Source organism: Ovis aries, chromosome X (assembly GCF_016772045.2).
Source record: "Ovis aries strain OAR_USU_Benz2616 breed Rambouillet chromosome X, ARS-UI_Ramb_v3.0, whole genome shotgun sequence".
NCBI lineage: Eukaryota > Metazoa > Chordata > Mammalia > Artiodactyla > Bovidae > Ovis > Ovis aries.
Window position 1 is genome coordinate 16,488,817 of NC_056080.1, and position 15,939 is coordinate 16,504,755.

The window sequence follows — 15,939 nt, forward strand, 5'->3', positions numbered from 1 at the left end:
GTGTCCGACTCTTTGCGACCCCGTGGACTGTAGCCTACCAGGCTCCTCTGTCCATGGGATTTTCCAGGCAATAGTCCTGGAGTGGATTGCCATTTCCTTCTCCAGAGGATCTTCCCAATCCAGGGATCAAACCCGGGTCTCCCGCATTGTAGACAGACACTTTACTGTCTGCGCCACCAGGGACGTCTTGAATCAAGGTAAATTAGAAGCAGTCAAACAGGAGATGGCAGAGTGAACATCAACATTTTAGGAATCAGTGAACTAAAATGGACAGGAATGGGCGAATTTAATTCAGATGACCATTATATCTACTACTGAGGGCAAGAATCCCTTAGAAGAAATGGAGTAGCCCTCATAAATCAACAAAACAGTCCAAAATGCAGTACTTGGGTGCAACCTTAAAAATGACACAATGATCTCAGTTCTTTTCCAAGGCAAACCATTCAACATCACAGTAATCCAAGACTATGCCTTTACCACTGATGCTGAAGAAGCTGAAGTTGATCAGTTCTATGAAGAGCTAGATGACTTCCCAGAATTAACACCAAAAAAAAAAAAAAAAAAGATGTCCTATTCATCACAGGGGATTGGAAGTAGGAAGTCAAGAGATACCTAGAGGAACAGGCAAGTTTGGCCTTGGCGTACAAAATGAAGCAGAGCAAAGGCTAACAGAATTCTGCCAAGAGAAAGCATAGGTCATAGCAAACACTCTTTTTCAATAGCACAAGAGACGACTTTACACATGGACATCGTCAGATGGTCAAAACTGAAATCAGATTGATTACAGTCTTTGTAGCCAAAGATGTATAAGCTCTATACAGTCAGCAAAAATAAGACATGGAGCTGAGTGTGGCTGAGATCATTAGCTTCTCATAGCAAAATTCAGGCTTAAACTAAAGAAAGCAGGGAAAACCAGCAGGTCAGTCAGGTATGACTTAAATCAAATTCCCTATGAATACACAGTGCAGGTGAGGAACAGATTCAAGGGATTAGATCTAGTAAACAGAGTGCCTGAAGAACTATGGACAGATGTCTATAACACTGTACAGGAGGCAGTCAACAAAACCATCCCAAAGAAAAAGAAATGCATGAAGGCAAAGCGATTGTCTGAGGAGGCTTTACAAATAGTTGAGAAAAGAAGAGAAGCAAAAAGCAAGAGAGAAAGGGAAAGGTACACCTAACTAAATGCAGAGTTCCAGAGGATAGCAGGAGAGATGAAAAGCCTTCTTCAGTGGACAATGGAAAGAAATAGAGGAAAACAACAAAAAGTAAGACTAGAGAACTCTTCAAGAAAATTGGAAATATCAAATGAACATTTTATCCAAAGATGGGCACAACAAAGAACAGAAACGGTGGAAACGTAAAGATCTAATAAAAGCGGAAGAGATCAAGAAGAGATGGAAAGAATACACAGAGAAAGTGTACAAAAAAGATCTTAATGACTCACGATCTTAACCACGTGGTTAATGATCTTAACCATGACAGTATAGTCTCTCACTCAAAGCCAGACTTTCTGGACTGTGAAGTCAAGTGGGCCTTAGGAAGCACTCCTTCTAATAAAACTAGTACAGATGATGGAATTCCAGCTGATCTATTTAAACTCTTAAAAGATGATGCTATTAAAGTGGTGCACTCAATATGTCAGCAAATTTGGAAAACCCAGAGCAGTGGCCACAGGACTGGAAAAGGTCAATCCTCATCCCAATTCCCAAGAAGGGCAGTACTAAAGAATGTTCAAATCACTGGACAATTGCACTTATTTCCCATGCGAGTAAGGGTATGCTCAAAATCCTGCAAGCTAGGCTTCAGCATTATATGAACTGAGAACTTCCAGATGTTCAAGCTGGGTTTAGAAAAGGCAAAGGAACCAGAGATCAAATTGCCAATCTTTACTGGATCATAGAGAAAGCAAGGAATTCCAGAAAAACACCTACTTATGCTTTACTAACTACACTAAAGCCTTGGACTGTCTGGATCATAACAAACTGCAGAAAATTCTTAAAGAGATGGGAATACCAGACCATCTTACCTGTCTCCTGAGAAACTTCTATGCGTGTCAAGAAGCAACAGCTAGTACCCTACATGGAACAACTGACTGGTTCAGGATTAATAAAGGAGTACAACAGTGCTGTTAACTGTCACCCTGTTTATTTAACTTATATGCAGAGGACATCATGTGATATGCCGGGCTGGATGAGTTACAAGTTGGAATCAGGATTGCTGGGAAAAATATCAACAACCTCAGTAATGTGGATGATACCACTCAAATGGCAGAATGCAAAGAGGAACTAAAGATCCTCTTGATGAGGGTGAAGGAGGACAGTGAAAAAGCCACCTTAAAACTACATATTAAAAAAAAAAAAAAACTAAGATCATGGCATCTGGTCCTATCACTTCATGGCAAAGGGAAAAGGTGGAAGCACTGACAGATTTCCTCTGTCAAACCTATGGTCTGTACAGATGTGAGAGCTGAACAATAAAGAAGGCAGAGCACCATAAGAATCGATGCTTTTGAACTATGGTACTGGAGAAGACTCTTGAGAGTCCCTTGGAAAGCAAGCAGATCAAACCAGTCAATCTTAAAGGAAATCAACCCTGAATACTCTTTGGAGGGACTGATGCTGAAGCTGAAGCTCCAATTCTTTGGCCACCTAATGCGAACAGCTGACTCACTGGAAAAGACTCTGATGCTGGGAAAGATTGAGGGCAGAAGGAGAAGGAGGAGACAGAGGATGAGATGGTTGAATGGCACCACCAATTCAATGGACCTGAACTTGGACAAACTCCAGGAGATGGTGAGGGACAGGGAGGTCTAGCATGCTGCAGTCCATGGGGTCATGGATACAACTTGGCGACTGAACAACAACAATTAGGCTGTCTTATGCTACCCTGAACACTTATAGATGATTAAAATTATAAATATATATAATTTACCACAATAAGAAAACTACTTAGCCACCTTCTTTGAAATCTCCTAAATTTTTCTTTCAGTTAGATAAGATAAAAGGGATCCAACTATAAGTACTGCTTTGCAACCTCCTTTTTCTACTAAACATGTATTGGTCTTTCCAAACACAAACCTCTAGGTATACTACAATCACTTTAACAGCTTCTCAGTTTCCTATCATGCAAATAGGCCATGCATAATCTATTTAACCAGTCCCTAACTCATATATATTCAAGTTACTTCTAAAGTTTTTCCTCTAGCAAAGAACACGGCTGAACAGTCTTGCACTTCTGCAAGTAGTTCTGTGGGATAAATTCTGAGAAACAGAAATGATAGGTAAAAGGGTATCCACAACTGAAAATTCTCCTCTATTTCTTTCCACACTAAGGAGGGCTATTGTTGATGTTTATAATACACTAAGAAAGCATCCTGTTGGTTTTGTATATAATTTTAAAACCAGAACTAAAAAAAGTGATGACTTCTGGCATCATTTAGACCAGGGTTGGCAAACTACAGCCTGCAGACCAAACCCACCCTACTGCCTGTTTTTATGTAGCACAGGAGCTACAAATGGTTTTAGTTGAGGGCTTTTTCCCCACATTTTTAAGTTTTAAATTTTAAAAAACACAAACAAAAGAAGAATATTTCATGAAATGGAAAAATTATAGGATTCAAATTTCAGCATCTATAAAGTTTTACTGAAATACAGGCATATACTCATCTACTAATATAATGTTCTTTTCATGTTTCAACAGCAGAGCTGAGTAGTTGGAACAAAAGGCCTTACAACTGCAAATCTTAAAATATTTACTATCTGGCCCTTTACAGAAAAAGTTTGCTGACCTCAATCAAAGCAGCAATATTTCAATGTTTTAAAGAGTAGTAAACTCAATGCTCTATGCAAACAGAGGAGAGCATACTGTCATAGTTAATGAAGGGATGTTCCCAAGGGGTTAATGTCTCCTGGCTCTGTGTATAAGTGAGGAGGCAATGAGTCTCCCATTTCCTTGTGATTGTGGCTGAAAAGCAACCACTAGAAGGACAAGTAGCTAGAGTTCTGGTTGCAGGATTCTACTTTCCATGGATGTTTTCTTGGGTGCTAATGTAAATAAAATGCTGTGTTTTGAATTCAAGTTCCAAATGTTTATTGCTTGTATACAGGGAAGGTACTGATATTAACCTCTATCCTGAGAATCTTGCTATAACTGCTATTTATTAATTTATTAATTATATAATTGCTTGCTATAATTGCTTAGGAGTTTTTTTTTTTTTTTTTTTGGTGATTCTTTGAGATCTTCAACATAGAAAATCATGTCATCTATTCCATGGACTCTTGACCCAAGCTATTTCTCCCAAAAGTTCAGTTTTAGCTTTGCCACCAAATCATTATAATTTTAGTTGCCAGATATAAATAATTTTTCAGAGACAAAATATACTCTCCCCAGTGCTTTCCAAGACTACCTCCCCAGTCCCCATAGAACAAAAACAGAAAAGGAGACATGACAGAGCTTAAATAAATGGAAAATGCAAGCACAAGTAAACACTGTGCTTTTACCACAAAGCTTGGCCTTCTGGTAATAAAGAATAAGGTAAGAGTGAGAGGAATGTTTAAGCAATTACTGGAAATGGGGACTGGGGATCAAAATTTCCCACAGGAGGAAATTTAACAAAATTACCAAATGAAAGTTCAGGCAGTTCCTCAGGGATATCACTGTCATCTTCAGAATCTGTTAGTAGAAGCAACACTTCATCATCAGAAAGTGAGTCCTCAGTAATATCTGTATCAAAGTCTTGTATTACCACAACTTCAGCAGCACCATCATTATCATCATCATCATCACTGTCTTCTCCAACAGATAAAACTATACAATCTAAGAAGAAGCAAAGAGAATATGTAGATTAGATGCCACATTAAATAAAAAGTTTCTAGCAAAAACCACCTTATAAAGTTATGGAGTGTTTAAAAAACATTTTAGCTGAAAAAAATTAAGTATTTTCATATCTCCAATCATTGCCAACTTAACTAAGAAATCAACTGCTTAGTATAAAGCTTATATATACACATAAACACAAATAGTATTATTTCTAGGAACTTCAGTTCTATAGAGCAATAAATTTCTTCTCCTTTAAGAAATTAGACCACCTGGCCCATGTACTGTCTTCAGTGATATCCTTTTAAGTTTTAAATGATACAACTGAGATTATACAACCACACTCTGGGGTGACCATGAATTCCCAAACTTGTTCTCTAAAAATTAATATAATCTTTAAGATACTAAATAATAGAGAAATAACATATAAAAGTAATGTTATTATCAAAAATTAAATATAAATTGACTCTCAAAAAATGTAAAATAGATGACTACAAGTAAACTACATGTGAAATATAAACTTGGCAAACTTTGTATTTTAATGAATACAAAATGTAAAATATATAAATGAGCTTTCTTGTTTCCTAAAGTTGGTCTGAAAAAAGAACATGTTTAAGCTTGAAGTATTAACTTGTAGGTCACATTTACCTTGCATATTTTGGATTCAGTATATTTATTTCAAATAGACCAAAGTACTAGAATAAAGTAATGAACCAGTGTAAGGTGGTGTGAAAATGGTACTAAATTAGGAGTCACGTGGTATAGGTTACGATTCAGGCTCTCTAGCTATCCAGAGGTATGAACTGTGGGCCAGATACATCTACTCTTTTGCCTCTGTTTTGTCATCCATAAAACTTTGGGGTTGGTTTTGGAGAGTTGCAGTGAACTCTATCTACTTAATAGTCCTCATAGAAATAAAACAAAACTTTAGAAACTACCTGGTATCCAAACCAAAGAAAATTGGTTAAATAAATTATGGTAGTTCCATATGACAGAACTGCATATTGCCAATGAGAAGAACATTTTCAACATTTATTAATATTAGAAATGCTTGTGAAATAATCTTAAAGGAGCAAAAAGATTCAAAGCAGAAAAATACAGCATAATCTTAACTTTGAGAGCAGAAGGAAACATACCAATGGTTATCTCTATGTCACTATCTCTGGGTGGCAAAATTATCTTCATTAGATTTCTTTGTTAAGATTCTCTACAATAAAGTTTAGACTTCAAAATCAAAAGAAAATAACAAAAGCAAAGGCAATTGAAATTTTATTTTTAAGATAAGCTTTTGTACATCAACAGATCTTTCAAACTAGTATGAGTAAAGCAATTGACAATTCCACTATGGTTTCTCAGTTAATTTGCAAAATTCCAATTAATTTCTTTAGGTATATGCATAGCCTTCACAGACAATTTTTAAGACACTATAACATTTAAAAGTAGTTTGAAGATTATGCTCCCAAGGTACAAGGAACTAAGTTGCCATGAATTTATCAAGTAACACATAGTTCACAATGATGAGGGCTGAAACCTGGCTTTCACATGACAACTACTGCAAAAAATGAAAAGTGAAAGTGTTAGTCACTCAGTCATGCCCAATTCTTTGTGACCCCATGGACTGTAGCTTGCCAGACTCCTCAGTCCATGGAATTCTCCAGACAAGAATACTGGAAGGGGTTGCCATTCCCTTTTCCAGGGGACCTTCCCAATGCAGGGGTTGAACCCACGTCTCCTGCATTGCAGGTAGATTCTTTACTGTCTTAGCCACCAGGGAAGCCTACTGCAAAGAATATACACAGAATATACACAACTAAATAGGACAGATAAAAATGGCCAGATCATCCCTTTTTTTTTTTAAGCAAAAATGCGCATCAAAACAATCGCTTTCTAAATCTTCTGTCAGGACTCTACAAAGCAGTCCTTCTACTCTCTCAATCAAACTTTAGAGACTAGGAAGCCCACCTGATCCCAAAGGATGACAATACTGTGTCCCGTCACCCTGCATTTGCTACAGGCAGGCTTGAAACTGAACTGACCCCACGCCCTGCTTTATAAAACAATGCATACAAAAAATGCTTGTAAAAGCTCTACTTGTAAACATTAAACCAGCTGACCACCTCCTGTTATAAAACCTGGGAGCAGTCCTAATTCATAGAAAACTGGGTAGAGGAGGGAGGGACGCTATCCCCCACTTACTAGCCTTTTCTACCAAACCATGCTCAACCCATACAGCTGGCTCACACAGAAGGGTTGGTCCTGGAGCTCACACAGGAGGGTTCCCCTGCCTTACACGGTCCTCACATTATGCAGTGTTCTCTGACTCCTGCATCTGCCCTCTTGAAGCAAAGAATGCACTCTGTGCTGGGATTTCTCCATACACATATCTTTATTTTCTTTCTCCTAATTTGCATATTTACCATAAAACAGAGGCTGCCCAATCTGTCTTTGCCCCAATCGCAAAAGATATTATAATGAATCAACTGGCTAGCTTGTCAATTCTATAAACTCAAAATTCCACATAAAATTTTGGTGCTGAGTATGCTGTAGGGTATACAGAAGTAGAAATATAAGGCACACATGAAACATATATTACGAACCAATGTTACCTCAGTGAAATGCAAATCTAAAAGGAAATAATAAAGTTGTAATATTTTTTAAAAGTCTACATAATGGCTGAAAGTCTTGGTCCTTCTTGGACCCCAACCCTCTATGACAGAGAAAGAATAAAGGATCAACTTGTTCCAGAAAGTCAGCACGAAGTACTTAAAAAATAAGTGGCTAAATCTCAAAAGCCCATAATGTTCTGGCATCCCTGGAGAGGCGGGGGGGGGGGGGGCGGGAGGACAGACACCCCATCCCCCAAAGCACTGCTACAATTTGAGGTTGCTGTGCAAGCAAAGCAAATCCTCTCCTCCCAGGAGTGCGCCAGCCGTTAAGCCAAATCACTTTCCTGTGCAACGCACCACGCTCTGCAGCTGTTGGTGGCGCGAGCACCAGAAGCCTTGCAATGAAGTTCAAAATAAAAAACTACAACTGCACAGAACTGCTTGCGTGCCAGTGTGGCACACTGCCCTCTGGAGGGCGCGGGAAACAACCGAGGTGGCCCACCCTCTGGCACGGTGAAGACTGAGACTTTTCTACCGCCACTAGAGGTCCTGGAAATAACTGCCGCCCTCACGCCGGAAACGAGGCTGGCTCTCACCACGTGCTGGCGCCATGAGAATCGGCGTCCTCTGGGATCACCTCAAGTCCCAACGACACCATAAACGCCAGAGACCTGAAAACCTCAGGATCTCCTCCACCCACCCCCCGCCCCAGAATGCCATGAACTCTGTAACCGCCTTGAGCCCCAGAATCCCCTTAAGCCCCTAGGACACCAGAAAACCTGTACCCCACTGCATGCCCCGGGAGCCATGAACCAGATTACATCATGCCCCAGGACACCATGAACCTAGGACTCCATTATGTCCAGATAGCCTCAAGCCTCAGGGATGCCATGAACCCCAGAACCCCCAAAAGCCCCAGAACCCCCAAAGCCCCAGAACCCCCAAAGCCCCAGAACCCCCAAAAGCCCCAGAACCCCCAAAAGCCCCAGAACCCTTCAACCCTGTGAACCCACAAGCTTTGGATCACCTCTAACCCCTGGGGCACCATGAACCCTGGGACCCCAAAAGCCCCAGGACCAGCTAGAGCCTCTCGAATACCCTAGCCCCGGGCGTACCTGACCAATATGGGACTGAAGCCGAGAGGCCATAACCAGTCATGCCCTGGCCAGTACGCAGTCAGTCCCGTGGTCGCCCACACAACCGTCTAAACGGACTGGGTTCAAACCGTATCATAACCTTTCCCCGAACCAGGTAAGGAGAGGAAAAAGCTAGTGGGGGTCAGCTTTGGGGGCGTCTTACCATCCTCGTCGGACATTGTGGTGCGGGATGCCCGGGCTGGGTGTCTGCGCTGCTGCCTCAACACGACCTGCCTCACCGAATAACTGCCACAAACTGAGATGCGGAAGCCAACGTACGCAAACCACCCAAGCTTCTACGGCTGCGCAGTAGTGCCTGGCTCCCCAACAGGGGAGGGGGGAGACCACGCAGAACGCCAAGTGTGGCGGTTTGCCTCCCTCCCTTTCTACCTCAGTGTACTTTTTCAACACATACGAAAAAAAAAAAAAGTGAACTGGTAGCCACCAGGGTAATTCCACCATAGGAAGCTTGTAGAATGTAAGAGATATAAGTTTAGACTTTGTCTAAGGTTTCCCGGGTTTTGTACTCATATTCAACACCAGCTTGGGTACAAATCTGGGAATAATCCAACTTTCAAAATGTGCCTTTAATAAGGCCCACTAAACCCGTGCCGGGGGCTTTCCAGGTGGCGCTAGGGGTAAAGAACCCGCCTGCCGATTTAGGGGACATAAGAGACGGAGGTTCGATCCCTGGATCGGGAAGATCCCATGGAGGAGAGCATGACTATCCACTCCAGGATACTTGCCTGGAGAATCTCCATGGACAGAGGAGCCTGGTGGGCTACAGTCCATACGGTCGCAAAGAATCGGACACGACTGATGTGACTTAGCACACAGCACACATCTGTGCCACCCTGCCCTTTAGCTGGACCGCTCCTTACTTGCTATTTTCCAACAGCCATGTGCGCGCACCATTCCTCCACTAAGTAATAACAGCTATGATATACCGAGTGCTGAATGGCAACCCACTCCAGTATTCTTGCCTGGAAAATCTCATGGACGGAGGAGCCTGGTAGGCTATAGTCCATGGGGTCGCAAAGAGTCGGACACGACTGAGTGACTTCTCTTTCTTTCTTTCCTTTCTTTCTCTCTTTCTTTCTCTCTCCACATGCCAGTCACTAAGAAGTTGGTATTACTGTCACATAGTAAAAATGAGAAAACTGACGCTTAAAGAGTTTCATTAACTTGCTCAAAACCCCAAAGCTGGTGGCAGAGTTATGATTTGAACAAAGGTATTGCCCCCCCAATCCACACCCAGGCCCACACCTCCCTGCCCCATAGCAGATGCTCCCATCCCCTGTTATTCTATTCTGCTCAATTGCTTCTGGAACTCTCACATCCCTTGAAGCCTGTTCCAGAAGGACATTTGTCCTAATAATACCTACACCAAGAGCCTTTTCTACAGCCCCCTGGTAAGGAACTAGTAGCTTCTTCTCTAGGATTCCACAGTGGGTTCCTGTCAACTCTTGTTAGCACTTGTCACTTTGCTTGTTAACAGAAATCTCTGTGGACATTCTTCTCTCTTTCTAACTTCCAGAAGAAAAGCACCACATCTTCTTTATATTTAAACGGTACTTCCCTCCCAAGGTTCTAAGAATTAAATGTTATAAAATATAGATCACCCAGCACAGTGCCTGGAATTTTGGTTTCATTTCATCAGGGCAATTATACAGTGACTCTTGGCACTGTACATCTTGTCATTTGGGGGGAAGGGTAAGAGATTCTTCACTTGTAAGAAATAAGGATCTATCTCCTTGGGTAGAAACGTAGAGTTGCTTCCTGGGAGTACAAGAGTGTAAATATGTGTAAGAGGGTGCACAAGGAAGCTGAGTGATAGAAAGGATGCAGTATGCTGGTGTTAAAATCAAACACAACGGAGACCAGACTTGAAAATTCCCTGAGCATACAAAACCAGTTTAGTCACACAAGCAAAGCTTAATTTAGTTTATTTTGCAAGGCAAGTGAGGCTAACTTCACCTGGCTCACTTCTTGCTTATGCTTCTGAAAATCATAGGTGAAACAAATTATTCCCCAAAATTGTTTTAGTTTCAGTGCTTCTGGTCTGCAAAATGTCCTTTTGGTGTGTGCAAAATAAACTTTCACTAATTACTGCCTCAGTGATTCATTGGTTTTACTTTTTTATTTTTTCTGAACTTTGACACTGGTGTTCCCTTTCAACTTCACATTCACCCTTTTGTCTTCTCTGTGAAAATGGATATGGACCCTTAATTTTTCCCTTTGCCAATAGCACAGTTTAAGCTTCTCTCAGTAGGAGGTATTGAAGACAGATTGCAGAAGGAACAAGTTTTACCCTACAGGGCATATTTCTGGAAAGTTCCAGAGGGTCAATTTACAAGTTTCACCAGCGCAGCAGCACAATGATTTGTATCATTCAGTCATAGTTGCGCCCTCTTGGCCCACTGTCAGCCCTAGAGGTAGTCACTGTTACTTTGTTACTTATAGCTGTTATTTCTATATTCGTTAGAGTTTTCTGTATTTCTTACTAGCCAGTCCCTCATTACTACAATATACCATTATACTTAATACATCCTTGTATTAAACTTTCTCTGCTCCAATTATGTGATTTTTTTTCTCTTTATTGTATATCCAGACTGATCCACTACCCAATGGACCCAATGTCTGTTCTTAGAATGTTACTGAACATCCAACAGATGCTTGACAATCCCTTCACTTTCATTTCTATTCAGAACTCTCCATTCTTTTGATTGACCCCTCTTCTCCATCCGGGGACACAGAATGGTAGGTGGAAATGCTTTCTTACCATGGTTCTCTCCTAAGGCTAGCTTTCCTCCTCCTAGTCGACCTAAGCTGCATCAACCTGACCAAGTAGGGCAGAATGTAGTGCCCAGGAGACCTTGCAGACATGGGAGAAGTGGGAAGAGATGCTGGTAGTACCATCAACCTAGGCTGAGGTGAGAGCTGAGCCACCATCCTACAGAAGAGGAGGTATTTTAATCAATACCCAGTGCAGTCAATGGAGTTCTGCTTCCTGTCATAATGGACAGGGGAACTGCAGAGCAGCCATTCTGGAAGACAACTAAAAATGCTGGATGAAATGTTCTAAAAATAGTATCTGAGAATATACTGTATAGCATAGGGAAATCAACCTAGTGCACTGTGGGTGACCTGAATGGAAAGGAAGTCCAAAAGGGAGGGGATATATGTATATGTTTGGCTGATTCATTTTGCCATACAGCAGAAACTAACACAACATTGTAAAGCAACTATACTACTACTACTAAGTTGCTTCAGTCGTGTCCAACTCTGTGCAACCCAAGATGGCAGCCCACCGTCCCTGGGATTCTCCAGGCAAAAGCACTAGAGTGGGTTGCCATTTCCTTCATCACTGCATGAAAGGGAAAACTGAAAGTGAAGTCGCTCAGTCGTGTCCGACTCTTAGCGACCCCATGGACTGCAGCCTATCAGGCTCCTCCATCCATGGGATTTTCCAGGCAAGAGTATTGGAGTGGATTGCCACTCCAATATAAATTAATTTTTAAAATATATTTTTTAAAGCTAAAAATATAAATAAAATAAAAATAGTCTCAAGAACATCAAAAAGTTAACATTATGAGCAATTACTGAGCTAAGAGCTGGAAAAGACCAGAAAACTAGAGAAGTGTGAGCAGCTGAGAGGATGGCTTCTGCTCTAGGGTATTTACTGCTCTTCCATAAAAGGATGAGAGGCCTTGCTGTAGTAGTGCTGGCTTTGTTGAACTGAGGGACAAAGTCAGACTCTGGGAGCCACCAAACAAACAGGGATGATAAACCACTTCCTCCCTTGGATGGGGACAATAAAGAGTCATCCCTTCAGAGTAAAAGTGATCCAACATTAAACAATATTGAGCAAGTTTGAGCAAGCTCCAGGAGATGGTGAAGGACAGGGAAGCCTGGTGCACTGCAGTCCATGGGGTCACAAAGACTGGACATGACAGAGTGACTGAACAACAACAATATTAACCAATAATTAACCACACCAGCGGTAGCTCAGTCTCATCTCATCTAGGGATTCAGCACTCCCAGGTGTCTGGCATAAGCAAATAAAAATTTTTTCCTAGGAAGAGAACATCAACTTATTTCCCCAAACAATATTTAAATAGAATATCAAGCATGAGGTGAAATATGATCAGATATAGAAAACATAAGACAGCTGAAGAAAGAAGCAATTAAAAAATCTATGCTGGGGGGACAGAGGCCTCTGCTGCACCCTCTAACCTCCATGACAACACGGGGCCTCCATGCATAGTGGCCCTGAGACAGGCACCTCGCTAGTGACCCAGGTCCTCTGGAGGAAGCTGGTCTGGGGGCATCTCAGGACATCCATGGGAAGGATCCAGACTGAAAATCCTCGAGGCCCCAGGTTTTCAGGAAGGAGCCTCCTCACCATTTCAGCTCATTTCAGCTCAGCTGCTCAGTTGTGTCCGACTCTGTGAATCCATGAATCGCAGCACACCAGGCCTCCCTGTCCATCAGCAACTCCCAGAGTTTACCCAAACTCATGTCCATTGAGTTGGAGATGCCATCCAGCCACCTCATCCTCTGTTGTTCCCTTCTCCTCCTGCCCCCAATCCCTCCCAGCATCAGGGTCTTTTCCAACGAGTCAACCCTTCACATGAGGTGGCCAAAGTACTGGAGTCTCAATTTCAGCATCAGTCCTCCCAATGAACACCCAGGACTGATCTCCTTTAGGATGGACCGGTTGGATCTCCTTGCAGTCCAAGGGACTCTCGACAGTCTTCTCCAAAACCACAGTTCAAAAGCATCAATTCTTCTGCACTCAGCTTTCTTCACAGTCCAACTCTCACATCCATACATGACCACTGGAAAAACCATAGCCTTGACTAAACGGACCCCTGTTGGCAAAGTAATGTCTCTGCTTTTGAATATGCTGTCTAGGTTGGTCATAACTTTTCTTCCAAGGAGTAAGCGTCTTTTAATTTCATGGCTGCAATCACCACCTGTAGTGATTTTGGAGCCCCAAAAAGTAAAGCCTGACACTGTTTCCACTGTTTCCCCATCTATTTCCCATGAAGTGATGGGACCAGATGCCATGATCTTCGTTTTCTGAATGTTGAGCTTTAAGCCAACTTTCTCACTCTCCTCCTTCACTTTCATCAAGAGGCTTTTTTTTTTTTCCCCCTCCCACCTCCCTCCCCATAACATCTTTCTGGGTCATCCCCATGCACCAGCCCCAAGCATGCTGCATCCTGCGTCAGACATAGACTGGCGATTCAATTCACATGATAGTATACATGTTAGAATGTCATTCTCCCAAATCATCCCACCCTCTCCCTCTCCCTCTGAGTCCAAAAGTCCGTTATACACATCTGTGTCTCTTTCCCTGTCTTGCATACAGGGTCGTCATTGCTATCTTCCTAAATTCCATATATATGTGTTAGTATACTGTATTGGTGTTTTTCTTTCTGGCTTACTTCACTCTGTATAATCGGCTCCAGTTTCATCCATCTCATCAGAACTGATTCAAATGAATTCTTTTTAACTGCTGAGTAATACTCCATTGTGTATATGTACCACAGCTTTCTTATCCATTCATCTGCTGATGGACATCTAGGTTGTTTCCATGTCCTGGCTATTATAAACAGTGCTGCGATGAACACTGGGGTACATGTGTCTCTTTCCATTCTGGTTTCCTCGGTGTGTATGCCCAGAAGTGGGATTGCTGGGTCATAAGGTAGTTCTATTTGCAATTTTTTAAGGAATCTGCACACTGTTCTCCATAGTGGCTGTACTAGTTTGCATTCCCACCAACAGTGTAGGAGGGTTCCCTTTTCTCCACACCCTCTCCAGCATTTATTGCTTGCAGATTTTTGGATCGCAGCCATTCTGACTGGTGTGAAGTGGTACCTCATTGTGGTTTTGATTTGCATTTCTCTAATAATGAGTGATGTTGAGCATCTTTTCATGTGTGTGTTAGCCATCCGTATGTCTTCTTTGGAGAAATGTCTATTTAGTTCTTTGGCCCATTTTTTGATTGGGTCGTTTATTTTTCTGGAATTGAGCTGCAGAAGTTGCTTGTATATTTTTGAGATTAGTTGTTTGTCAGTTGCTTCATTTGCTATTATTTTCTCCCATTCCAAAGGCTGTCTTTTCACCTTGCTTATATTTTCCTTTGTTGTGCAGAAGCTTTTAATTTTAATTAGATCCCATTTGTTTATTTTTGCTTTTATTTCCAGAATTCTGGGAGGTGGATCATAGAGGATCCTGCTGTGATTTATGTCTGAGAGTGTTTTGCCTATGTTCTCCTCTAGGAGTTTTATAGTTTCTGATCTTACATTTAGATCTTTAATCCATTTTGAGTTTATTTTTGTGTGCGGTGTTAGAAAGTGATCTAGTTTCATTCTTTTACAAGTGGTTGACCAGTTTTCCCAGCACCACTTGTTAAAGAGATTGTCTTTACTCCATTGTATATTCTTGCCTCCTTTGTCAAAGATAAGGTGTCCATATGTGTGTGGATTTATCTCTGGGCTTTCTATTTTGTTCCATTGATCTATATGTCTGTCTTTGTGCCAGTACCATACTGTCTTGATGACTGTGGCTTTGTAGTAGAGCCTGAAGTCAGGCAAGTTGATTCCTCCAGTTCCATTCTTCTTTCTCAAGATTGCTTTGGCTATTCGAGGTTTTTTGTTCAAGAGGCTTTTTAGTTCCTCTTCACTTGCTGCCATAAGGGTGGTGTCATCTGCATATCTGAGGTTATTGATATTTCTCCCAGCAATATTGATTCCAGCTTGTGCTTCTTCCAGCCCAGCGTTTCTCATGATGTACTCTGCATAGAAGTTAAATAAGCAGGGTGACAATATACAGCCTTGATGTACTCCTTTTCCTATTTGGAACCAGTCTGTTGTTCCATGTCCAGTTCTAACTGTTGCTTCCTGACCTGCATATAGGTATCTCAAGAGACAGGTCAGGTGTTCTGATGTCTGTTCGTTTCCAAGGCAAACCATTCAATATCACGGTAATCCAAGCCTATGCCCCAACCACTAACACTGAAGAAGCTGAAGTTGAACGGTTCTATGAAGACCTACAAGATCTTTTAGAACACCCAAAAAGATGTCCTTTCATTATAGGGAACTGGAATGCAAAAGTACCAAGTCAAGAAACACCTGGAGTAACAGGCAAATTTGGCCTTGGAGTATGGAATGAAGCAGGGCAAAGGCTAATAAAGTTTTGCCAAGAAAATACATTGGTCATAGCAAACACCCTCTTCCAACAACACAAGAGAAGACTCTACACATGGACGTTACCAGGTGGTCAACACCAAAATCAGATTGATTATATTCTTGGCAGCCAAAGATGGAGAAGCTCTATACAGTCAGCAAAAACAAGACCGGGAGCTGACT

General features: G+C 41.7%; 1 protein-coding gene across 2 annotated transcripts in view; it reads right to left on the reverse strand.

The window, feature by feature from the left end:
• The window catches only part of BEND2 (BEN domain containing 2), a 74,820-nt gene that overhangs the window by 47,198 nt on the left and 11,683 nt on the right, over positions 1 to 15,939 (reverse strand). For both annotated transcript variants that reach the window (XM_060407399.1, XM_042242274.2), the window contains exon 2: positions 4,624 to 4,818. In XM_060407399.1, the coding sequence (XP_060263382.1) occupies positions 4,624 to 4,818 (195 nt within the window). The remainder of the gene's footprint in view (positions 1 to 4,623; positions 4,819 to 15,939) is intronic.